General features: G+C 44.5%; 1 protein-coding gene across 1 annotated transcript in view; it reads left to right on the plus strand.

The window, feature by feature from the left end:
- Positions 1 to 25567, plus strand: part of SIK2 (salt inducible kinase 2) — a 115951-nt gene that overhangs the window by 62670 nt on the left and 27714 nt on the right. The window contains exons 4-8 of the mRNA XM_077249755.1: positions 59 to 220; positions 13664 to 13788; positions 13885 to 14008; positions 23138 to 23358; positions 24188 to 24340. Coding sequence (XP_077105870.1) covers positions 59 to 220; positions 13664 to 13788; positions 13885 to 14008; positions 23138 to 23358; positions 24188 to 24340 — 785 coding nt within the window. The remainder of the gene's footprint in view (positions 1 to 58; positions 221 to 13663; positions 13789 to 13884; positions 14009 to 23137; positions 23359 to 24187; positions 24341 to 25567) is intronic.

A 25567-nucleotide genomic window follows, 5' to 3' on the forward strand; every position in this document is an offset into this window, starting at 1 on the left:
GTACCGGAATCCTGTTGGCTTCACGTCAATTAAAGTATCTCCACTCTTTCTTTTGCAGATTACTTGGCGAACCACGGGCGCCTCAGTGAGTCAGAGGCGCGGAGGAAGTTTTGGCAGATCCTCTCAGCTGTGGAGTACTGTCACAGTCGCCACATCGTGCACCGAGATTTGAAAGCTGAAAACCTCCTGCTGGATAACCACATGAACATCAAGATAGCAGGTAAACTGCGGCAGACACATTCAGGGGTGTATACTGGATATACAGGCCGGAGATGACCATGGAATAGGATCTGTATCGGGTGCAGCTACTGATACAGCAGCTAGGTCACTCTGCACAACACCGGAGATACCTGGCAGAAATCTCCACGTAATTTAACCTCCTTCAAAGCGCAGATGAGAACCACTTTACTTAGTCTAAGTCTTGGCGAAAATTAAATCTTGAATCAATTCTATTAAAAATAAATTAATCCTGAAATTTTGCAGTTTTCGTGTGGGATAATACGAAGACTGACACTCCTTGTTCTGTAGGGACGCCTCTCAGCAGTCCCATTATCATCACAGGCAGGATTACAATAAAAGAGTAACTCCTTAATTTAGATGAGACAGGATCCACCATTCACGATAGGTGATGTCACAGCTCACCTCCTCCTCCTGTACAATGACTGATAACACCTCTATATACAGTAGATAACACAGGATCCACCATTCACGTTAGATGTCACAGCACACCTCCTACACCTATAAGATTGTGTAGTTGAAATAGAATAAAAATAAAAATAGAAAATATTTTATTTTGATCTTTAATCTGTATCATCTGGTTTTATTTAGTGAGAACATTACTTGGGTGATGAATTCCCTGTAATTGGGAATTGGCAGGCTACAATGAATTTTAATGGGGAATTAAGATTTTAGCGGGTCGAGCAATTATGATGCATTATATGTATATTGCATGTACCGGGCATCTAGGAGCCAAGGGTGGCCCCTCCTCCTGCAGTTCTGGTGGGATTCCTGCAGATCGTGGTGTCGGTGCTGCACATTCCACATCTATATGTAATAATTGTGTTTGTGCTGTTACATGGGACCTCGTGATAATGAGTTGGGGCATAGAGTCCTTCTGACGTGTAATTGGAATATCATTGGGAAAGCGTGCGACGCTGCTCCACGCATGGGAGTGTAAATTTAAAAAAAAATAATAATCGTGGTCTCATCACATATGTGTTGTGCTGGAGCAGCAGATTCCGTATTCACTAGCAACTATAGATATGTTACACATATGAGAAGCTCAGCCATTGATTAGTAGGTTCTGCACCATCATTTATTACTGATTGCATGGAAATTATACAGTTCGGGGCAGGAGGGTAAAAGCATTAAAAAAAAAAGAAGTGAAAACCCCAATTTATTCCCTATTTGCTGCAGGCCATCAGAGCAAACCACCATGGGGATTAGAACGGGTCAGTGTGCGTTCCTCTGAACCTGTGGCAGGTGTCTTTGCTGGTCTCCAGGCATTAGGTTGCAGGTTCCTTCATACTAAGGACAATGTCTCTTGGCTTTCTCTAGCGGTGGAGGGCGTCGTGCCACAGCATTCCTCCATACTGCAGGCTGTGTATCTTTTGCTTACTCTACCGGTGGAGGTTGTCGTGCTGCAACGTTCCTCCATACTGCGGACAATGTCTCTTGGCTTCCTCTACTGGTGGAGGGTGTCGGGCTGCAGCGTTCCTTCATACTGCGGACAATGTCTCTTGGCTTCCTCTACCGATGGAGGGCGTTGTGCTGCAACGTTCCTCCATACTGTGGACTGTGTATCTTTGCTTATTCTACCGGTGGAGGGCGTCGCGCTGCAACGTTCCTCCATACTGTGGACTGTGTATCTTTGCTTCCTCTACCGGTGGAGGGCGTCGCGCTGCAACGTTCCTCCATACTGTGGACTGTGTATCTTTGCTTCCTCTACCGGTGGAGGGCGTCGGGCTGCAGCTTTCCTCCATACTGTGGACAATGTCTCTTGGCTTCCTCTACCGGTGGAGGGTGTCGGGCTGCAGCGTTCCTTCATACTGCGGACAATGTTTCTTGGCTTCCTCTACCAGTGGAGGGCGTTGTGCTGCAACGTTCCTCCATACTGCGGACTGTGTATCTTTGCTTACTCTACCAGTGGAGGGTGTCGGGCTGCAGCGTTCCTCCATACTGCGGACAATGTTTTTTGGCTTCCTCTACCGGTGGAGGGTGTTGTGCTGCAACGTTCCTCCATACTGCAGACTGTGTATCTTTGCTTACTCTACTGGTGGAGGGTGTCGGGCTGCAATGTTTTTCCATACTACGGACAATGTCTGTTGGCTTCCTCTACTGGTGGAGGGCTCCAGGCTGCAGTATTCTTCCATATTACGCCCAGTGTCCCTTGGCTTCCTCTTCCTGTGGAGCTAACCTATGATTGTCCATACCTTCATCCACATTAACGCCCCACCATATCAGACATACAGAATATTTTGTGTCCATGATGAGGGAAGAGTAATGGGAATGGATTACCCTGTTATTAAGGCCATGATGATGGTCGGGTCCTTCAGTGTACTCAGACCTTTATCATTGCTGCGGGTCGTGGCGAATGAAGGATTTCTCATAAGGGCTCTTTATGTTGGCTTTGTACAGATGGATTTGTGTGTTACCGCAGTCTGTGTACTCTTGGCTTTCTTATTGTTTAAGATCTTACCCAGCCTTTAGTCAATCTAACAATTTCCAAACTCTCAGGTACGAGTTGTATAAGGGCTTATAGGCACGGTGCCTGTATGACATGGCACAGAGGCCAGGCGCCATGTGAACAGAGCAGAGCTTCTGGGAAAATAAATTCATATATACGTGGAGTCCAGTGGCGCGTGCAACATTGGTATGAGTACAAAAAACCTTTTGAAGTTGAGGCATAGTTATCGTGTGCCGCCTGTAATAATGCCCTCTTACAGCTATAGGGTTTCCCCCACTCGACAAGTGATCTACAGGATGGGTGATACCTGGGACAGTCAGCTACCAATCCTTGGAACGATGCACTATAATGCCTCGATAGTGGAACGATGGCTGCACAAGTGCATAGTGGTGTACTGTAAAAATTAATGTGCCTGTAATGAAGATCTATTATAGGTGATGGGGTTATTCCAACTTTGCACTGTACCCATAGGATGGGTGATACCCTGGGACAGCCGCCTCCAATCTCTGAAACGATACAATATGTAATGCCCTGTTACAGTGGACTGATGGCCGGGCATGCAGGGATGTACAGTAAAGTCGCATGTGCCTGTAATGAAGATCTATTATGGCTGATTATCTTCCAACTTGGCACTGTATCCAGAGGATGGGTGATACCCCTGGGAAACCCTCTCATACCTCGAGCATTAGAATGGAGTGATGACCCTGCATGTACTCCACCATTCCATTCATTTAGTTGAGTACAGCGCTCTGCAATCTTCAGCCATCCAATAGACAATGAATTGATCGTCTGCCCGCGCACCCTCTTCTAACCGAGCATCTGAAAACTGCCTTCTAAAGCTGGGACATCATCTTTTAATAGAAAGGCAGTATTCAGGGTCTATTCATCTCATCAGGAAACACAGCTGGAAAGTCACCCTACCGGTGTCCGGCAACATTGCAGCTTTTGGATAATTATTGGCCTCTCTAGTATATAAGAATCCGGTGGAGATAAAATGTAGCTGCTCAGTAATTACATATGAGCTTTACGTGGCCATAGCCGCCATCTGTGTACGAGGCGATAACTCATTTATTATGTATATAGAATAGCAAACGTAGCGTAAAGCCGCTACCCCTGAATCACTGAGCTCTGCGGTATATTCTCCAGAAATGAAAAATGTTAACAAAAGCCCTTAACTCTTTCTAGCTTTGCCGAGTCAGTAAGTCTTACTTTTGCCATTTTTTTTTATTATGGTTTCTGCATGCACCTTCATATCTGACACATCACTTTTTTGATGTTTAGTAGCACTGGATTATCCTGATCCATCCAGCAGCTGCCTGCCCTCCAATTGTAATGAGTTTTATGCAGTTATGGCTTTAAAAATGTAGTTACCGTAAATGCCACAATTGCCCATTTTAGTAGCTAAAGCCAGCCCCCTTCTGGATTGGAAACGTAGAGTAGCTGGCAGCAGCAGAGCTTTTTGTAAGGCACCTTTCAGATCTGAAGCATAACATTTTCAACTTAGACTGTGTGCACCTTCTCACAGAAATTCACTAACACTGTTCTACCGTTTTGCTCATTTAGCTGAGTATTCTGCAGAAATTATGCCAATCCATCAGAACTTGATCCTGACAGTTGTCTGCTTGATCTTCTCCCTGTGTTGGAGTGAACGGGAGGGATGCAGAGATGGTTGCTCACTGATCTGCAGTGGAGAGGGGATAAAGTAGCTCAGGGATGGCAGAGAAAACAGGCAACAGATAGGGAGGAAAGTACAAAGTGAGGAAATAAATGCAGGGTAGAAGTCATGCTGATATGTGAGCTAATGAAGATTGCAGCACCCTGAATACACACAATCCAGCCTGTATTACTGAGAGAGACACTCCCACAAAATCTGAAGCTTGAATCCTGCTGCAAACTACACTTCAGGGGGTCTGAAAATTAACAGAGGAATGAACATTGCAGACTGAGAATAACAGACTATTCATGTTGTGGTCCCAGTCGCACAAGGATCTTTGCACCATCATGTTTCTCTTGTCTGAGAACCTGTGTAGTGACGCGGCTTTGTATTTTACACTGCATCCTGGCAACATGTTCTCCGTGTGACAGTAGCATCCACTCCATGTCAATTTCGATTGAAAGACAAGTCGGCTCCATCCAGCCGCAAAGCTAACGGCAGAGAGAAAATAAAAAGGACTACAACCACATGACAAGAATGCAATGCAGACTGTTCAGGGGAAAGAAAAGATCCGACGGGCACAAGGCGCTTTGTGTGGTCGTAGTGGGGAATATCCGCCATGCGAATATCTAGAAAATCCGTTAGTGTCTACATCTTTTACACTTGGAGAGCACGCTGCACAGTTTGTAGGTTTTTGGAGTTTGGGACCCACTTTCTGGATTATTAAAGGAGTTGTCCACTTCTAGATGACCCCTTTTTTAATAGTTCCGCACTGCATACACACAAGAAAACCCCAATATACTTAACCTGCCCGACTGAGCTGGCTCCTGTGATCTACCTGCAGTGTGCGGACACACAACATTATGTCAATTGACTGCCGCCGCCAATCAGTGGCCGGTGATCAGCTGCAGTGGTGTTGTGACAGAGGACTCTTTATGTCGGGAAAGACAGCAGGGAGATTGGATTATGCAGACTATTACAGATCAGTTTTATGGCTGATTTTTCTATAATTTTTTTTTTTTTTTTGCACGACAATTTCAATCTGATTGAACAGAAATTGGTCAGATATCTGCACATGTAAATGCATCTTTAGATGTGATCTTGTGGACCCCTTTTACTGTCCTGACCCGGAGTCTTGTGAAAAACTCTTGCAGGAAAGTTGTCACTTGATGTCTTTTTGGAAATTTGTTGGATTAATTTGTTCTTCTGCTCCGCTGACTCCGCGCACGGTCTCATTAATTGCCGAACGCGGGGGTATGAGCCACACGTAGACGGACTCCGTCCTGCTCTGTGCAACTGCTCATGCACACAGCTGTGTGTGAGTGAATCAAGGTGAAAGGGACTGCTTTCCTCCGGCAGCTCCCCCGATAGCTGGCTCTGTCTCGCTGACGGACAGCTCGCTCAGCATTGACGTCAAGAGCCACTCATTAACATTCAGGGCATGAAATGGGTCAGATCTGACAATTAGCCGTCCCAATCTCTGTCTCCTACCTTCCCGTTATCAGCATCGTCTTCCCGCCCAATCACCCGCTACCTCCACATTACCATAATCACAAAGGGGAGCGCAGCGCAGACTGCTGGTAATTAGGCGCCTGATAATTAATCCTACATGTCCTACTCCGCTTTCCAAACCAGGGACTATCCATAGATCATATGCACAGATGCTAATTAGGCTTGTATGTGCTGCGTTAACCCTAGATTTACCAAGCTCCCATTTCCAAATCTAAAATTGTAGAACGCCGACCCGACACAGAAAATTTACTTCGACATTTTCATCCAGTATGTGATAAATATGACATTTTGTGTCTTATTTAAAAGGTGGCATTGCCAAAAGTGAACCATGGGCTGTCATAAGCATCTGTGCCGTATTTTAATTATAGGTGCAAAACTGTTTTTTTTTTTTTTTGTACCCTTGAACAATCAGTTCAGATTTTACGTCTTAAAGGGAACCCATCGCTAGATTTTTAAAATTTTAAACAAATACCTTCTACAATTGCCACCGATCACCTGATTCTGGAACAGTTTTCCTTTTTCTTCTATGCCCCTCCGTTCCAAAGTTATGCCCCCGGAAATAGTGATACAAATCTTCCCATCAAGAAACTGGGCATTTACCAGAGAGCTTCTTGTGGGCGTGGCCATGTTTTGATTGGACAAAAAGCAAACGCCCACACAGAAGTTCGGTTGTATACGCCCAGTTTGTTAGATGTTTGCATCATTATTTCCAGCAGGCATAAATTTGGAACGGAGGGGCACAGAAGGAAATGAAAAACTGTTCCGGAATCTGTGGAGCAGTGGCAGTTGGAGGAGACACTCAATTTAAATAATGATAAAAAATAAAAAAAATCCTATGACGAGTTCTCTTTTAAGCTGCTCTTATTGGTTGATATAAGGAACAAAGGTTTGTTTCACACGTCACTAAAACACTGACTGCCCTCAGTTCAGAAAAGCTGGGATAAACTTATGAAGCCTTACCAAGAGAGAAGGCCTTGGCTCAGGTCAGGAGACCCAGAAGTCTGGCCTGGTGTTCTGATCCCAGCATGGGCTGTGCCCATCTTTTAAATTTTGATAAATCTAGTCCGATGCGCCTCGTTGATTAAAACGGTCAAATATGGAAGCCGATAATAAGTGCCCGGTTATGTCGCAGTTATTGGACCTCCAACTATCTAAAAGTTACCACCTGTTCTTCAGTGGTCTGGCAAGCACACTTCCGATTTTAATTCTAATAGATAAAAGTGCCCCATTCTGGAAGTCGGTGGGAGTCCAGACAAAAAACTATATATCCAATATTGCACATTGGTTCTTGGCTCCTTTAGATCCTAGTTAGTCTTTTGGACCCACCCCAGAACCATTGAAATTGAAGAATAGATGAAAGCACAAAAGAAAAAAAACAAAGACCCTCCGTGCTCAGTTTAATGTTTTCTCTAACATGCGAAACGCGTTGTTCTCCATGTGACCAGATGTCTTGCCTAAGGTGAGGGCTTTCTGAATGATCATGAGTCACCACCACTCGAATCAGAGACATGTCAGCAAACTAAATTGACCCGTAAAGTGCAAGCCAGAGAACTTGCCAGGATTAATTTGGCTGCTGAATGTGACGCAGTTTCATCATTTTCTTGGACTCGGTCGTACATCTGGCTGACATGTCCTAAAAACACGCGAGTGCCAAGAAAATCAGAACGGTATGCACAAACCCTACATAAAATCTGACCCAGAAGGCATATAAGGTTAAGATATGCGCGAGTGACTGACGGATTCAGACCCCGTGATTCATTACCAGCGGTCTCCATACATTTCTTTATTTTTACATTTGTTATCAATTTATTTTAACATAAAGCTTTATTGTATGACTCGGATTATACAAGAGCTATTCATGGCTCCAACAATCAGATTAGGCTCATTGATGACCGCAGGGACGTCACCGTGGGGCTGCAGGGACATCGTTGTGTGACTGCAGGGACGTCGTCGTGTAGCTGCAGGGACGTTGTCTTTGCCATCATTTCCATCATGAGCACTTTTTTCATGGCTGAAGTTCAGCTTATGGTCAAACACAATCAGTTTGTCATAAGCGCTTCTTGGGTGTTGAAAGTTTTTTTTGTTTTTTTTTTTTATATATTTGTTATACTTATTTATTTTTAGGTAGTTTCTATGACATTCCTAAAATGTAATGGCTGCCTTTAATGCATAACAAAAAAATTTAAAAATTCTTGAATATACCACACTTATTATTCCTGTGCCCTTTACGTGATGCCCCAGCTGTGAGATTCCATGACTCGGTGACATCCCTATGCACACAGTGAGCATGCACAGAGCAAGCAGCAGACATGAGGCACATAGCATGAAGCTGGCAGCAGAGAGATCTCACAACATGGCCCAGAGAATGCCATCTCCAATGATCGGTGAAGGAACCAATCCTACTGTGCTTCTGGTGTCCGTGGCAGGCAGCATAGTCTTCGTGGTCATTCTCATCGCTGCCTTTGTCATCAGTAGAAGATTGCCCTATTAGGTATGTAAATGCAGCGCCCCAGAGTCCTGGTCGCTGCAGTAATGTTGCTCTTCCACCAGGGGGAGTGATGTTACATATGATGGTACTAAAGGAGTTCACCTGACCAGGTATCACAGTCACACACTACACCTCACACTCCAGTCCACCAGGGGGAGCCTTGCTTCTATCTACAAGGCCACTCCTCACACACGGGTAAAACTGGTGGGTTGGATAGGAAGTCAGGAGCAGCTACCTGGGTTCGACCCAGAGACGACCTGTCAGGCAGACAGGGGGAGAAGGAGGAACATCTGAGCTGCAGACAGAGGGTCCCTGTCAGGGGTGGGATCCTGACAGAGGCCAAGCACGAGATGGATAGTTACGGAGCTGCGCCTGCACCCATTGCGGCAGCATCCTAAGAAAGGACATGAAGAGAAGTGTATTGTGGAGAGTGAGAAACGAAGTCACAGCACAAGGAGATAATACCGGGAGGAGTTCTGCCCCAAGATCGGCAGCCTCCTTCTGAGGCGTGTAGCCGGTGGCCGGAACACCGAGGGAGTAATAGACTCTACGTATTACTTCAGAGACCGGCAGGACAGTTGATTCCAAGTTGGCTGCCCGACCTTAATACCTAAGAAGACACGGAGGCAAATTGTGGGAGAGGGGCGTCTCTAGGGTCACTATAAATAAGCTCCAGGCCTACCTGTCATACGGGTTGTCCTATCCATACCATCTGGGGGACAGAGAGAGAGAAGATTAGAAACATCCACGAAAGTTGTGAGGACTATCCCGTGGTGCTCAGCAGGGAGGTACTACAATACACAGGCGCTAGTAGGAAGGCTACTGATTTCCACCTGGATAAGGGAACTCTGGATGTGCCTTCAGACTGGCCGGACTCTGCCTGCCCTGTGAACGGTACTCTGGACTGTGGACCCTGAAGTCTTCAGTAAAAGGTAGAGACTGCAACCTTTGTGTCCTCGTTATTCATTGCGCCTTACAACGTCCACCATCACCACCTACACATCTGGGAAGCCCTGGGGACATACTTCACCTGTGGGAAGGTATACCATCTAGCTGCCATTCCATCACCCCAGCGGACCCCTAGCAGCGTCGGTCACCTTGACCAAATACCACAGGTGGCGTCACGAACACTAGACAAACTTCACACCTTTAATTGGACGCCCCTCAGAAGGGCCACGGGCCGGGTCGGGCCACCGTGACATCCCCAGAACCGAGAGAGACCCGGTACCGAGTACCCCATTGCCCTACACTTGGGGGCGCTCCATAATGAGAAGCTCTGCTTGCTCGGCTTGCTCTGCGCATGCACCCGACTAAAAAATACAAAATTTGCTTCCATTTCACATGCGCACCATGTGACTCTATATTTAAGTGGATCAGGAACCACCTTAGCTGTAAGCTTTGGAACAAAAATTGCATTTAGAGCTGAAAAATGCATGAAAACATCTAAATTATGCTCCTCTCCTTCCCCCCCCCCCCCTCCCAATTTTTTATTTTTTTTTTAACTGTCAATAGAAGTTGTAAGTTTTTGTGCAAAAAGGCACGCGACAAAATTTGGCGTTGGTAAATATGCTCCCACATTTTTAGTAGTTTCTCAGTGATGTTTTCTGTTCGGCGCTAGTCTATAGATTCGAGCTGCTTCTGCCTTTTTCTGCCTGTGTTCCTGAGCTGACCTCCACGTCTGATGTAATGACTTGGAGCAGTGACAGCTACGTGCATGTGAGACTGCTGCTAACCGCATGTCCTATGGCTAATCTTGTGACTGCTGGCAGCTCCGCAGCCAAATGTAAACAGCCGATCTGCCGCTGCCGATGCCAGCCGAGAAGATGTGTTGGCTAGCATGGCGCACATCAGCATGAAATCCCACATTCGCACCTCAGATTAGGGCCGCGCTGCACTTAAATAATATGCAGAGAATTACTCGTGTCTTAATGTCTTTATGCCTGAAAAGCAGCGTCTGGATTTATCGAATACGTGATGTCTCCAGAATAAAGTTCAGCTTTGGTAATAAATCTTCCGATCCACGTGGGAGCCTTTTAAAGCAAACTGTCAGAATTATTTTTTTACTACGGAAATTGGTGTGATTTCACCAGACATCATACATGAAATTAGATCTGAGTCTTGATGAGGCTGGTATATTGCACTTGGGCAGGGAAACCGTCACAAGCCATCCTCTAATATTAAAATGAGAATTTTAGGAGTCCAGGACTCTTAAAAAAATAATAATAATAAATAAATAAAAAAAAATAAAAAAAAAAATAAAAATATATATATATATATATATATATATATATATATATATATATATATATATATATATATATATATATACTGATATTTCTTTTAGCATTGTAAAGCCATTCTTCCATGATTTAAATTTTTGTAGATTAAGCACACCAGCCTCATCAGGTCAAAATTCTATTTAATAATGGAATTGAAATCTGGATCTATATTTGTGCCATGTGAGTTTTTCTACAATCTTTTACGTATCCGCATGTCACTCGTGCATCAATGCCTTCATTCTGGACTTCGGGTCATTCGGTACGGCGACATAATGACCCGCATTGTATGTATAGTAATAATAAAGCGTATCCCGTGCGTCCCAGAGTGCGGCCCCTCAGGTACAGTGTTTACAGTGTGGGTCCGGGGGATGACGTTCCTGCAGAGGTTGAGGAACACTCTGTTCTCTGTGCAGCTTGTATTCCCAATCCCGGTAATTATAGATTCTTGTTATGTAACCTCAGTAATGGAGGGAGGTGGACTTGGTCAGTATTCTGCCCCTAGAAATGAGGCGTCTCGCTGTGTGGGGAGGGCGCAGCCGACGTTCCCATCCTGACAGCTGCACAGACACGTTTCTGTCCATCTGTCTGTCACAAAGCCTCTGCTGTTATTTAGCCTCCGGTTTGTGTGCGACAGCTCCACAGGAGTTTTTGGGGGTATTCTGACCACACGCTTCATCGGGGCGTCGCTCCGCTGTTTGGAGGGACACATGGCGTTCACTTGTCTGTGCAGATACGGGTCAGGCACAGTAACGCAGCTGTTGTTTTAATTGCCGCAGATCCCAGGGTAACTCCGGTCTCTGCCAACATATCAGCATTGGAGAGATTTTAGAAGTAGCTGAACAGTAGGGGACGAATGATCGTTAAAGTCGTCCTCCTCTCTTTTTTTTTTTTTTTCGGAAGCTCTACAGATATTTCCACTGCCAATATAACCCCGGCACACAATGCTGTTAGTGGTGCTGGGAATAAGGGTATGTGCACACGTCAGGATTTCTTGCAGAAATTTTCCTGGAAAAAACGGAAGTTTCTGCCAGAAAGCCGCATGCGTTTTTTTCCGCGTTTTTTGACGCATTTTTGATGCGTTTTTTGCGGTTTTTCCCAGATGCATAGAATTGCGGGAAAAACACAGAAAATCTGCAAAATTAATAAACATGCTCATTTTTTTACCACGATGCGTTTTTTTCGCGGAAAAAAACGCATCCATGTGCACAAAACATGCAGAATGCTTTCTAAATGATAGAATGCATAATGCATGCGTTTTTAATGAGTTTTTATAGCGTTTTTAGCTCAAAAAAAGCGAAAAAACCTGAACGTGTGCACATAGCCTGAGGGGCGCAGTGTTCTCTCCTGTGACCTGTGCTGGCAGCCCCTCCACCCCAAATTGTGTTATTGGAGAGTAGAGGTGTCTGACATGTTGGATTTCACCAGTCCCAATCTTTTTGTTCTCCCATGAAATAGGTCAGTAGAGATTATCGAAAAGATTCTCTGGACACCTGTGGCACCGCTGCCTCGTCAGTAGTTCACGGACCTCCAGACCAAGCCATGGTGAATGGCTGCCTACCTGTTGGCATCCCTGGTGCCACTTTTAACTAGTAGGACCATGCATCATAACGCAATGATGACATCACGCCAGACCTATCGGGATTCCAGGAATCTAGAGGGTTCGAAGGGCACAGGTCAGGCAGCCATGGACTACTGACGTGGTCCCTGGACCGGGGTCCTGCAAATCTTTGTGATCCTTTTTTTATCAGACACCCATCATTTCTTCTACCCCGTTGAAATAAGAATGCATCGGTAACGGGGAAGTCGGGAGGGTGAGCTGTTGGTCGGGAGGGTGAGCTGTTGGCCGCCATACAATGTATATGACTGTCTTAATATCATTTAGAAATTTCTCCTGGTTTTGGCCTGAGAAAAAAAGCATTAACATTGTGGAGTTACTAGTTTTCCCAGCGGCAGATGGCACAGCTGAGTTTACAGGTATCTGATTAGTCAGTGATAGATATGAGAGGTGGTGCTGTGATTTCCTGCTTTGTAGGGGGGAGAGAGATGCTGGGTTCTGATCCACCCCCCCTTTTGTGGTTATTTTTAGTCTTCCCAGCAGGTCGATGCAGTGACACAGTTGATATAGATTTTCAGAGACAAATTTGGCTTCAAAATCAATATTATCGGTCTATTGCATCACGATGATGTCACCGGTTCCTATGCGCTGCGTTTCGAAGCCTATATTGGAGCCCCTATGAAATGGACACTTGTTTTTCCCTATTGCAGGACCCTGCAATCAGTTAAACGTTCCATACGTGTTTTTTTTGGCCGGATAGAGTATAACAATGTGGCTCGTGCCCTGAGGCCGGTTGTCCAGACATTACGTCTGTTGTAGTTGACGACCAATATGATTATACCATGTCGTTTCGTTACGAGACCCCCTCTGTGTACATTCCATGACCTTTGGAATATGTAAAGGGTTTTCTGGTACAAGTGGGGGAAAAAAAGTCTATAACTTACTAATGTACTCACAGTCCTGTTATCAGCTGAGACATGGATATAAATGTGTCCGGTCAAAACAAATACAAAATCATCACGAGCAAAACGTTCTAATAGCCTGCTACCTGTAGAAAAGCATCTCCCGCAAGTTTTTGTTGCAGTTACCAGTCTAATATCCAGGAACTGGCATGAATGTCATGCTTTGCAACTTATCAACTCTGTTCCTCTTCACCGGTGTTCTGCCAGCACTGTAGGTGCTAGAACAGCCTTTGCTCAACCTTCCAGCTTGCATTTTTTTTGGGTGGTAAGATGACATAATTTATAAATAGTGATTTTTCAGATTGTGGATCTGTAACATTAACTAAAAACTGAGACAAAGTTGTCTGAAATTACAGGGACCATTTTAAGCTTACAGTGCATTGCCAAAACCACTAATGGCCGCAACATCCCTATCTCTGTCCATCATCCACACTGCAACAATGTCCTGTAATGCAGATCTGCATCTCATCGTATGTTTTATAATAATCCCGTTTTACATTTATCATGTTTTTTTTTGTTTTTTACAGACTTTGGTTTTGGCAACTTCTACAAGACCGGAGAGCCCCTAGCCACATGGTGTGGCAGCCCACCGTATGCTGCACCAGAAGTGTTTGAGGGGCAGCAGTACGAGGGCCCTCAGCTGGATATATGGGTACTTCTATATGTGTGTGACTTTGGTAAATGGGTAGAAAATGTTAATATCGCTCTGAACTCATTGATATCCTCTCCGCTCACTGTTCTCCTGCAGAGTATGGGTGTCGTTCTGTATGTCCTGGTGTGCGGAGCTTTACCCTTCGACGGCCCTACGCTCCCGATCCTGAGACAGCGAGTGCTGGAGGGAAGATTCCGGATCCCGTATTTCATGTCTGAAGGTACAACTCGCTTTTTCATGAATAATGTAACGAGGATGATTAACACGACAAATGCAGCGATGCTTGTTGTTGACGTGATCATGTAATGATCCAACGAGTCCTAGGTGTCGGCATAGGAAGATCCCCATTCCCGCGCCCATCGCTCACACACTGGTGGTCTGGGATCGTCGCTCATCAGTCCCTGTCTTTTATAGGGATTTTAAAATCTTCTATCAACGTTAGATTGGTGGGAGTCTGGCATGGCCAATTCGGCCACGTTTTCAATATTTGCATCATGTTGGCTACATGCACACGGTCTGGTTAGTAGCGCGGTCGCAGAGTGTTGACCGCCATAATGGACGTAATGCAGGTAGACGCCTTCAATCAGCTGATCGCCGCAGGTTCCAAGAATATGACCCCGACCAATCTAATATTGATAATTTCTAAACCCAGATGAACCTTTAAGGGGGGCTTTATTGAGAATGGGAGTTATCCCCTTGTTATAGGATGAGGGATAACCACTGATTGTAAGAGGTCCGACCGCTGGGAACTCCGTCAATCCAGAAGACTGGTATTACGGAAGTTGAGCATGCGCACTTCTGCTCCTTTCATTCTTTATGGGACTGCTGGAGATAGCGGAGTGCTGTGCTCTGCGATATCTGGTAGCTCGATAGACCATGAACAGAGCACTCGACTAAGCTCTGTAGACCTCCATTCTCCAGATCGATGGGAGTCCTTGAACTTTCAGTCTTGGCCAAATCCCTTAAAATTGGTTCCGGGATGGCTGTATTGAAGCAGTACCAAGGCTTAATGGCAAGTTGCACTGCAGCCTTTCGGAAGGTGGTTACTCTATCCAAGTACTGCACTCCTTATGGTGTTCGACAACAGCCACCAACCCCCTAAAGGCTCCAAAAAGGTCTCCACATCTCCTTAATTCCACCATGCTAACTGCCTTCCAAGACCTCGCCATACCGGAAATCAATAGGCGGTCTCCACTGTAATTGTCCTGTAATCCAGACCCTTCATACTGATGCCTTATGCATATGACACGCTCGTCCTGCACCCAGTGCACACTGTGCTGTACACCGTGACGCTACGTCCTTTGTTACATCTGCAGATAATTAGCGACATTTGCTCAGTGCATGTAATTAATAAAGCAAAGGCAATAATGACCTACAGAGGCGTTCCTAAGCCATCTGCCATGGACCGTAAGATGCACAAAGTCCCGTTTTTTTTTTTTGTTTTTTTTTTCTTTAGCTTTTATTCCTCCGATGCTTTTTTTATTGGTGTATACAGAGGTCCTCAGAGACGGGTCTCTCAGAAATAAAACCACACCTTGCTGGGAAGATGCTTCTAAGTAGCCTCCGCTGTCCTCAGCAACCTGTAATGTGAGGTGGGGAAAACGTGGTGTCTCGGCCTAAAGCCTTGAATCAGCAGCGCTCGCCTGGCCCAATATAATTACCCGCCAGACGAGCTCTGCACACGCTTCATAATGAGCAGGCGGCTGCCAGGAACGAAGACTCGGGATAAGGAAAAACCCAGGCGTTGGAGAGTGCACAGGGCGGAAGAGCTGGAGATGACTTCTTCTTAACGACTGCAAATTACCTTGATTCATTTCTTGGGTGTCAGGATCTCGCACTCGCACAAATTGCTGGATTTGTGGAGGTTCGTTTCACAGTCAGCTGGACTCTGGGTCTTGTCCGTTTGCAGCCAGACTCTAAACTAATGACTTGTGCTATCAACTTTAAGGCGCATTCAGATGTCCCTGCAAATGGGTCCGAGATTGTCCACAATGCACGGATGCTTCATGTATGTTTATGACGCTGTAACACTCAGGTTGGGAAACCCGTGGCCAGTCCGTGCTTTGTGGTCTGATCTCGGACTAATTTTCTGGTACGTCTGAATGCATCCTTATGTAGATGTGTGGTGGATACATACCGGTACATGGTCTGGAGAGATTTGCAGGTAGAGTAAGGGCGATTCTACACCGGATGGAAATCATGCCACGTCTACCATGTTGGTGACATTTTAAAAAATGCCTGTCCACATGCTGCAGAAATGTTTTGCACCTCAGTTGACCCGTTGCTCATTTTCAACCCTTTTTAAAGCAACAGCGGTGAAATCTGCAGTTTAAATCTGCAGAACTATTTGTATAATTAGGATTTTGATGTGGATCCGATGCGTTTTTAGGGCACATGTAAAATTAAGGATTTACCTGACTGTCTAGGGTAGTGCATTCTAAAGAACTAGTGCAGCACAAGAAAAGCCTTTTCTTTAAAAAAAAAAAAAAAATTGAGAGAGAAAGGGGGCATTATTTACAGCTTTGTCCATGCATGGCTGTAGCCCACATACCTACCTTTTTGGGGTTGTTTTCTTTTGCAAAATGATGTGCCTAGTTCTTTAAAAAAGAAAATTGAAGTAAAGCCATGAAAGCACAAATAGTTTAGTAAATGTGGACTGATGTTTCTATGACCAGGTCCACTTACTGCCATCTTCTGGATCTCGTGTTATTTTTTTTAGGAAATGATCTACTACTCCTTAAACGTTAGTAACCGGTAGCCGACTTCTGCTGCTGTCAGCCATCCACCATAGACTGCACTAATGTAATGGTGAAAGCCCTGGTTACAGCTGCTTACAATCTGCGGCAATGCGGGTGTCACAAAAGGCAAAAAAGTGCCAGATTTGTACAGTAAATGCTATAGCCAACAGCCAGTATTTTTTATAGGGCACTCTTGAAACTAGATATTTGAGGTTGCTTGATTGTCCGGCATAGTGCAATCCAGAGAAGTTGTGCGGCATGAGAGAACTCTTGGAGTTTGAAGGGGAGGTTCTGATTTTGGAGGATGTTAAGGCCAGTTTATAGGAACCGATAATTGGGAACAGTGATCATAAGAAAAAAAAGATGTGCTGCCTAAGCTTCCTCATTACTCTATTATCGGCCCATCCAAACACGACATAAATGCCTGAAAAATGAACAAACTGCTCATTCGTCGGGTGCGATGACATTTAAGCAAACATAAAGATTTTAATTTTCTGCAGCACATCATCCCATGTAAACATGATGTACACAGCGTTAATCATTTTGGGCATATAGAAGTTTGGTCGGCTGGTCTAAACAGGCCAGTAAACTGCTACCAATCTGCTTGCATGTAGCTTATCGGCAGTCCTTTATCGGCAGTCCTTTATCGTCCACGATCGGCACTTGTAAATATGCCCTTAGTGTTTGATCATTAGAACAGAGAGCTAAGGTAGACGCCGTTAAGAGAAGTGCAGCACTGTGGAGAGCTTTGTGATTAAGAGTAATGCACTGACATTGGATTTTATAGTGGATAGACAACCAGTGCTAAGGCTGGCACAGTGTGAAGGCATCGGTGTAGCGTTTAGTTGTTGCGTTCAGCATAAGATAGTATATCAGATAAATCTGCTGCTTTGCCCACATATGAGCCACTTCTCCTCCCTCCCCTACATCCTGAACTCATTCACTCTGAATGAAATAGAGCTAAAATCTGAGTTGCACAAGACGAAATACCAGCAAACTGAGGGATTATACAGGTCCTTCTCAAAAAATTAGCATATAGTGTTAAATTTCATTATTTACCATAATGTAATGGTTACAATTAAACTTTCATATACTATAGATTCATTATCCACCAACTGAAATTTGTCAGGTCTTTTATTGTTTTAATACTGATGATTTTGGCATACAACTCCTGATAACCCAAAAAACCTGTCTCAATAAATTAGCATATCAAGAAAAGGTTCTCTAAATGACCTATTACCCTAATCTTCTGAATCAACTAATTAACTCTAAACACATGCAAAAGATACCTGAGGCTTTTAAAAACTCCCTGCCTGGTTCATTACTCAAAACCCCCATCATGGGTAAGACTAGCGACCTGACAGATGTCAAGAAGGCCATCATTGACACCCTCAAGCAAGAGGGTAAGGCCATGTGCACACGTTCAGTATTTTTCGCGTTTTTTTCGCGTTTTTTCGCTATAAAAACGTGATAAAAACGCGAAAAAAAGCTTACATATGCCTCCTATTATTTTAAGTGTATTCCGCATTTTTTGTGCAAATGTAGCCTTTTTTTCCGCGAAAAAATCGCATCGCGGAAAAAAAAGCAACATGTTCATTAAAATGCGGAATTGCAGGGGATTCCGCACACCTAGGGGTCCATTGATCTGCTTACTTCCCGCACGGGGCTGTGCACACCATGCGGGAAGTAAGCAGATTATGTGCGGTTGGTACCCAGGGTGGAGGAGAGGAGACTCTCCTCCACGCACTGGGCACCATATAAGTGGTCAAAAAATAAGAATTAAAATAAAAAATAGCGATATACTCACCTTCGATGTCTTCCCGCCTCCACTGCACGCTGCCGTTCGGTTCCTGTAGCTGATGTGCGGCGAAGGACCTCGCCGATGACGTCACTGTCCTGTGATTGGTCGTGAGCGGTCATGTGACCGCTCACGTGACCGTGACGTCACGGAAGGTCCTGCGCGCACACACCAGCTATAGGAAGACGAACGGACGCCGCTGATGAGATGTCTGGGTGAGTATAAGCATTTTTTTATTTTTTTTATTATTTTTAAACATTCTCTCTTTTACTATAGATGCTGCATAAGCTGCATCTATAGTAAAAAGTTGGTCACACTTGTCAAACAGTATGTTTGACAAGTGTGACCAACTTGTCAGTCAGTTTTCCAAGCGATGCTACAGATCGCTTGGAAAACTTTAGCATTCTGCAAGCTAATTACGCTTGCAGAATGCTAAAAAAAGCGAAAAAAACGGAAAAAAAAACGCAAAAAAAAAAATGTGGATTTCTTGCAGAAAATTTCCGGTTTTCTTCAGGAAATTTCTGCAAGAAATCCGCAACGTGTGCACATACCCTAAGACCCAGAAAGAAATTTCTCAACAAATAGGCTGTTCCCAGAGTGCTGTATCAAGGCACCTCAATGGTAAGTCTGTTGGAAGGAAACAATGTGGCAGAAAACGCTGTACAACGAGAAGAGGTGACCGGAACCTGAGGAAGCAATGGACTGAGTCTGGTGTGGAAACATCCAGAGCCACCGTACACAGGCGTGTGCAGGAAATGGGCTACAGGTGCCGCATTCCCCAGGTAAAGCCACTTTTGAACCATAAACAGCGGCAGAAGCGCCTGACCTGGGCTACAGAGAAGCAGCACTGGACTGTTGCTAAGTGGTCCCAAGTACTTTTTTCTGATGAAAGCTAATTTTGCATGTCATTCGGAAATCAAGGTGCCAGAGTCTGGAGGAAGACTGGGGAGAAGGAAATGCCAAAATGCCTGAAGTCCAGTGTCAAGTACCCACAGTCAGTGATGGTGTGGGGTGCCATGTCAGCTGCTGGTGTTGGTCCACTGTGTTTCATCAAGGGCAGGGTCAATGCAGCTAGCTATCAGGAGATTTTGGAGCACTTCATGCTTCCATCGGCTGAAATGCTTTATGGAGATGAAGATTTCATTTTTCAGCACGACCTGGCACCTGCTCACAGTGCCAAAACCACTGGTAAATGGTTTACTGACCATGGTATTACTGTGCTCAATTGGCCTGCCAACTCTCCTGACCTGAACCCCATAGAGAATCTGTGGGATATTGTGAAGAGAAAGTTGAGAGACGCAAGACCCAACACTCTGGATGAGCTTAAGGCCGCTATTGAAGCATCCTGGGCCTCCATAACATCTCAGCAGTGTCACAGGCTGATTGCCTCCATGCCACGCCGCATTGAAGCAGTCATTTCTGCCAAAGGATTCCCGACCAAGTATTGAGTGCATAACTGAACATTATTATTTGTTGGTTTTTTGGTTTGTTATTAAAAAACACTTTTATTTGATTGGACGGGTGAAATATGCTAATTTATTGAGACAGGTTTTTTGGGTTATCAGGAGTTGTATGCCAAAATCATCAGTATTAAAACAATAAAAGACCTGACAAATTTCAGTTGGTGGATAATGAATCTATAATATATGAAAGTTTAATTGTAATAATTACATTATGGTAAATAATGAAATTTAACACTATATGCTAATTTTTTGAGAAGGACCTGTATTGCTGCTATTAAGGTCTACGGAGAACACGAGAAGCGAAGAGCAGAGCGAGAGGCAGAGACATACATAGACTGTGCTGCTGCTTTCTAGTACTTGTTTTCTCTCCCCCTAGAGCTGGATGCTCAGTACTGCTGTATATTGTTCTCCATGCTTCTGAATATGCAATACATAGAGACAGGAGAGCAGGAATCCCTCCATGTCTGTGTGTGCTGTGTAAGGGGGACACCCTCTAGCTCAGAGACAACTGAAACTTATAGATAAATCCCCCAGAGGGGAAAACTGGCGAGCAATTCAGCATAGACATTATTTAATAGCCAGTAACGTTTTCTCCTGTAGACACACAGCTTATTTTCTTAACAGTCTCCTGAAATGGCGGGTGTGCTTTAATATGATTATAACGTCTCCATTTCGGGCTCGCAGTCGATCATGGTGGTGACCTTTCAGTTACTTTCCCCACAATGCTTTGCTCTTGTGATCTTGGTAACTAGACGATCACCAGGGATTTCCCTTCACATCATCCATCTCTCAGGCAGCCTGTTCCCGAGCGGAGGAACCTTTCAGGAGGCTCCGCCGTCCGGGCTCATCTGCTCCAAGTTGCTGTAAATGAAATGTATCTTGACAATTAAAAACACTGCAGGATCGATGCGGTCACGCGTTCATGTGTTTCCATCCATTTACAAAACCTCTTTACTTCGGTGTTTTGTTTCTGAACGTCATTTAATTAACTTTTATGTTTGCAATCAAAATATCCCTCGTGGGATTGTGCATAATAAAGGGAATAGCGATGATCTGACGTCAGAGCTCGGCTTTCCAATGCCCTCGTCTGGCGAGCCGGTTCTCCAGGTTTATCTGTAGGTTCTGACCAATGTCGTCTTCTTGGGGGAGAAGTCTTTGTAGCTGTTTTGCTATTTTTATTTTTTATTTTTTTCCTGAATTTCCAGAGATGAAAACCAGTAACAGCTGCCATGAGAGCATCTACAGGGTTTGGTGCCCAATTAGCTGCAGCTCCCGAGTGTCCAAGTTACGTTGTTGCCCTACCTCATCTCTTTACTTCTCAGCCTACGTAGATGACCCCAGCTGTCCAAATCTGCCGATTTCCACCAGACTCTCTCAGATGATGATGGGGAAGAGAAGGATTGGGCATGTTTGGATTTTAAAGGGGTTGAGTGAAAACAAGTTATCTTCTATCTGCAGGATTGTGGATAACTTGACGATCAATGGTGGTCCAAATGCTGATCATCATAAAGGGGAGCTTTTATTCCCATTACAAAATGTAGCAGCAGGTCAGACATCCAACCACCTCTCCTTTCAAACTCTAAGGAGCTGCCAGAAAAGGCTCCACTACCCCATAGAGAATGAATGAAATGGTGGTGGAGCAACCACATTGCCGCTCCATCCTAATGGGGATAAACATGCCAATTTGGTGGTGGTTCAAGCATTTGGACCTCCACTGATTACCTATCCCGTGGATACATGATGACTTGTTTTCACCGGACAACCCCTCTAATGCCCAATCATTTTCTCAGGAGAGATTAGACGAGAGTCTGTCAGGTTGTCAGTGTTTTTTATGCCAAATTTGGCCCTGCCGCATACACTATTCTTGCCTCCAGAAGCCTCCATGAAACGAAACCAAATACAAGGGAATGTGTATATATAGTAGAAGAGCATTCCGAAAGTACAACATCCAGGATCAGAAGTACATGGCTGCTTTCTTCCAAAAAACAGCGCCTACCTCTATAGCTGAGCTCTTGTAGACACAAGTGGTGCCCTTCCTGGAAGTAAGCCACCATATTTTTGGAATCCCGGACAACTCATCCAAATTATTAAAAATGTTCTGAGATCCTAGTTTTGGTTTTGTAGGAGTCGTACAAATGTAGAGAAGCGGAACAAAGTCTTGTCCACGGTCTATCCTAGAACCACAAGGAAACCTTCTTGTCTTGGTGCTCAAAAGAACGGGTGAAATGAAATCCGCTCTGCCGTATCTCTACGTCACTCATGTGATTTGGTGGCTTTCAATATTTTCTTTCCAAAATTTTGGGAAAGTTTCCACTTTGTTTGGCTTTGACTTTATTTTCACGCACGTCTGGCATCTTCCCACAGTATCGCTCGTCCTAGTGACAGACAGACGCTTCTAGGTCATTCTTCGTCCCATCTAGTTTTCCCTCCTTCCTGTCCGAATGTTTACAAGTAAAGAATGACAGGATTAATAATGGAAACAAAGCCATAATCTTTCTCCAGATTCTTTGTGGTGGAAACACAGACCTCGGGCTAAGGCTGTGACGTATGGAGATTCATTAAACTGTGATCCCCCGAGGCACACTCTCTTCGATTTAACTTCTTTCTTTTTTTTTCCCCGCATGTAGTAACATGTAGCTTGTTGTCTGTTATTTGCTCCGAGGCCAAGAACTGCATGTAATTGTCAGCGAGAAGAAAAGATTTACGTATATCACGGTTTAGAAACTGTTACTACTCGGTAAAGTAGATCCAAAATAGGCGAAAAATCATGAAGCAAAGAGGAGGATTTATCAAAGCTTTACCACGATTTTCTTGTGTAAAAAAACAAAAAAAACCCACATTTTTGCCAAAGCAAAAAATTGGGAAACTTTAGCTCTTTTCATTAGTGACTAGATACAGTAAGTGAGACTGTTGGACTCACTGCCTGGCAGACACCATAAATTGGCATAACCTATGGCGCAGATCTAGATTTCTTCTATAAAAAAAACCTGTGCTTCTTACTCCAGCGCAATTTAGCGTAAGAACAAAGTATGAAACCCTAAAATCTCGCAGAATCTGGAAAGTCTTAATAGGTTTGAGCTAGTAATAAGAAGCTCCGGAGCCCCAAAGCTAAAGATTTAACAGGGGCCCCACGAACCATGTGCCGTTTTTGTACTGTTGTCTTCACCAGGGCGCCAAAATTATTGCTCCATCTCCACCCTTTTCAGTTATTCCCATGTTTTTGCTTTGCGTTTTGTTTTTTTTAGAAAGAAGCTTTCCATCCGTACTTGAGCAGTTTTTTGTTAAATATTTTGGATGAATATAAGTTTTGCTTTATGGTTTTTCTTGCTTTTTATTGTTTGGTTTTCTAGAATGTGAGCACTTAATTAGAAGGATGTTGGTGCTGGAGCCGTCGAAACGTCTTTCAATTGCTCAAATCAAAGAGCACAAATGGATGATGACGGAGGTTCCTGTGAACCGGCCCGTCCTGTACGCACAGAATCAAGACAAGGAAGCTTCTATCGGGGAACACAACGAGCAAGTCCTGAGGCTCATGCACAGCTTGGGGATAGACCAGCAAAAGACCATAGAGGTAAGAGACAGGGCCAGTGCAGAACGGTCGCTCTTACTTGATCATTGCCCATCGATCAAACGACTTGGGGGCATTGTCCCCTATTTAGGTCAGTTGTAACGTGCCTATACACCTTCATTGGGTCTCGGCTCATTTTGCCAATAATTGTTTCCTAATATCTCCCTCCCAGACACATGCACCCTCAATACAGCTGAGCATGCATGTGATCTGCGGCAGACTTCTCTATGGGCAGTGCCATCTCTTCTGAGAACAATATTATCGAGCATAGAAATGTAACGGTCCCCAATAAATGCAAAATAATCCAGATTTGGACTGGGATGATGGATGAATTATGATGGGTGATGATTATTTTTATTTCAGATCTATTCTTCGTTCTTTGGCCAATTTTTTTTTCCGGTAGTGTTTATGGGGGCCTTGAGATTGAGACTTGTATGCATTGTTAGGCAACACTTGATGTCAACTTAAGTACTAATGCTACGGAGCCTCATCGAACCTCCAGCCTCATTAAATATGCATTACTGCAGTCATTTACTTCCACCCTGCTGTTGTCAGAAAACTTTAAGAAAGGAGAGAATATTTTTGAATATTTTACCCCAGCCTACAATTACAAGTTGCTTGTGTTTCTGGAGAGGGAACTTGCTAGATTGAAGTCCTGTGATTACAGCCGCCTCTGCACTGATTTGAGCTGCAATATGTATTCTCGCTAGAGATGGGATGAAAGGGGAGAAATGGTGTGGACGAGAGGCGAGATAAAATGCTCGATAGCGAGGTCTGCAGCTTAAACTGCACATTAATTTTGAGCCCATAACATGGTTCTGTTTTCTTGCAGTCGTTACAGGACCGTAGCTACAATCACTTTGCTGCCATATATTACCTCCTGGTGGAAAGACTAAAGTCTCACAGAAGCAGCTTCCCTGTGGAGGCCAGGATCGACGCGCGACAACGGCGGCCGAGCACGGTGGCGGAGCAAACAGTTTCCAAGGTAACAATGTTTCCTTTCTTAAGGGGATTGTCTGGTCTATTGTATGAAAAAGGCACCAACTGTAAGGACTGAAAACTTGTGAAGGTGTAAGAACAATTGCAGTAATTCTGGCAATTATTCTCCACGCTGATCACTCGGCTCAGGATGACCAGAGAGAGATTTCTTTGCAGAATTCTTTGCTGCCAATTCAGTCTTTGCTTTTCAAATCTGCATCATAAATCGCCGTGGGCAGAACTAAAAGCTCTCACCGCATGTCGCGTTCCTCGGGGGCGGTTCTTACCACATCCACTTTGCTGATAGTGCAATATGCTGGAGCGAGCGGAAGTGAAAACGTCGGACTCTCGCTCGCTGCAGACTCCTCACTGACTGCAGGCTACAAAGATGTCCGTGCTGCCGAGACTGGAATGAGGGGGCATCTTGACAGACCTGACACGTTTCCATTCATTTTCTTTTATTGTCATACATGTTATATACACATTATACAAACCCGCCCTGCACCAAACGGCAGCACAATTTCTGAGGAGTCTCGTGTGAACGGTGCAAAATATTTCACATCTAAAACATCAATGTACCACAGTACCTCCTAATCATCAACAATGTCACGTAAAGCAGTGCCTCCTTATCTACTACCTCATGTACCACAGTGCCTCCTAATCTACAACGTCGCGTAAAGCAGTACCTCCTAATCAACAATGTCACGTAAAGCAGTGCCTCCTTATCTACTACCTCACATACAACAGTACCTCCTAATCTACAACGTCACGTAAAGCAGTACCTTCTAATCTACAATGTCGCGTAAAGCAGTATCTCCTTATCTACTACCTCACATACCACAGTACCTCCTAATCAACAATGTCACATAAAGCAGTGCCTCCTTATTTACTACCTCACGTACCACAGTACCTCCTAATCTACGTCACGTAAAGCAGTGCCTCATAATCTAAAACGTCACGTAAAGCAGTACCTCCTTATCTACTACCTCACATACCACAGTACCTCCTAATCTACTACATCACGTAAAGCAGTGCCTCCTAATCTACATCACGTAAAGCAGTACCTCCTTATTTACTACCTCACATACCACAGTACCTCCTAATCTTCAACGTCACGTAAAGCAGTGCCTCCTAATCTACAACGTCACGTAAAGCAATACCTCCTTATTTACTACTTCACGTACCACAGTGCCTCCTAATCTACAACGTTGTGTAAAGCAGTATCTCCTAATCT

Source organism: Ranitomeya variabilis, chromosome 4 (assembly GCF_051348905.1).
Source record: "Ranitomeya variabilis isolate aRanVar5 chromosome 4, aRanVar5.hap1, whole genome shotgun sequence".
NCBI classification, from domain to species: Eukaryota; Metazoa; Chordata; class Amphibia; order Anura; family Dendrobatidae; genus Ranitomeya; species Ranitomeya variabilis.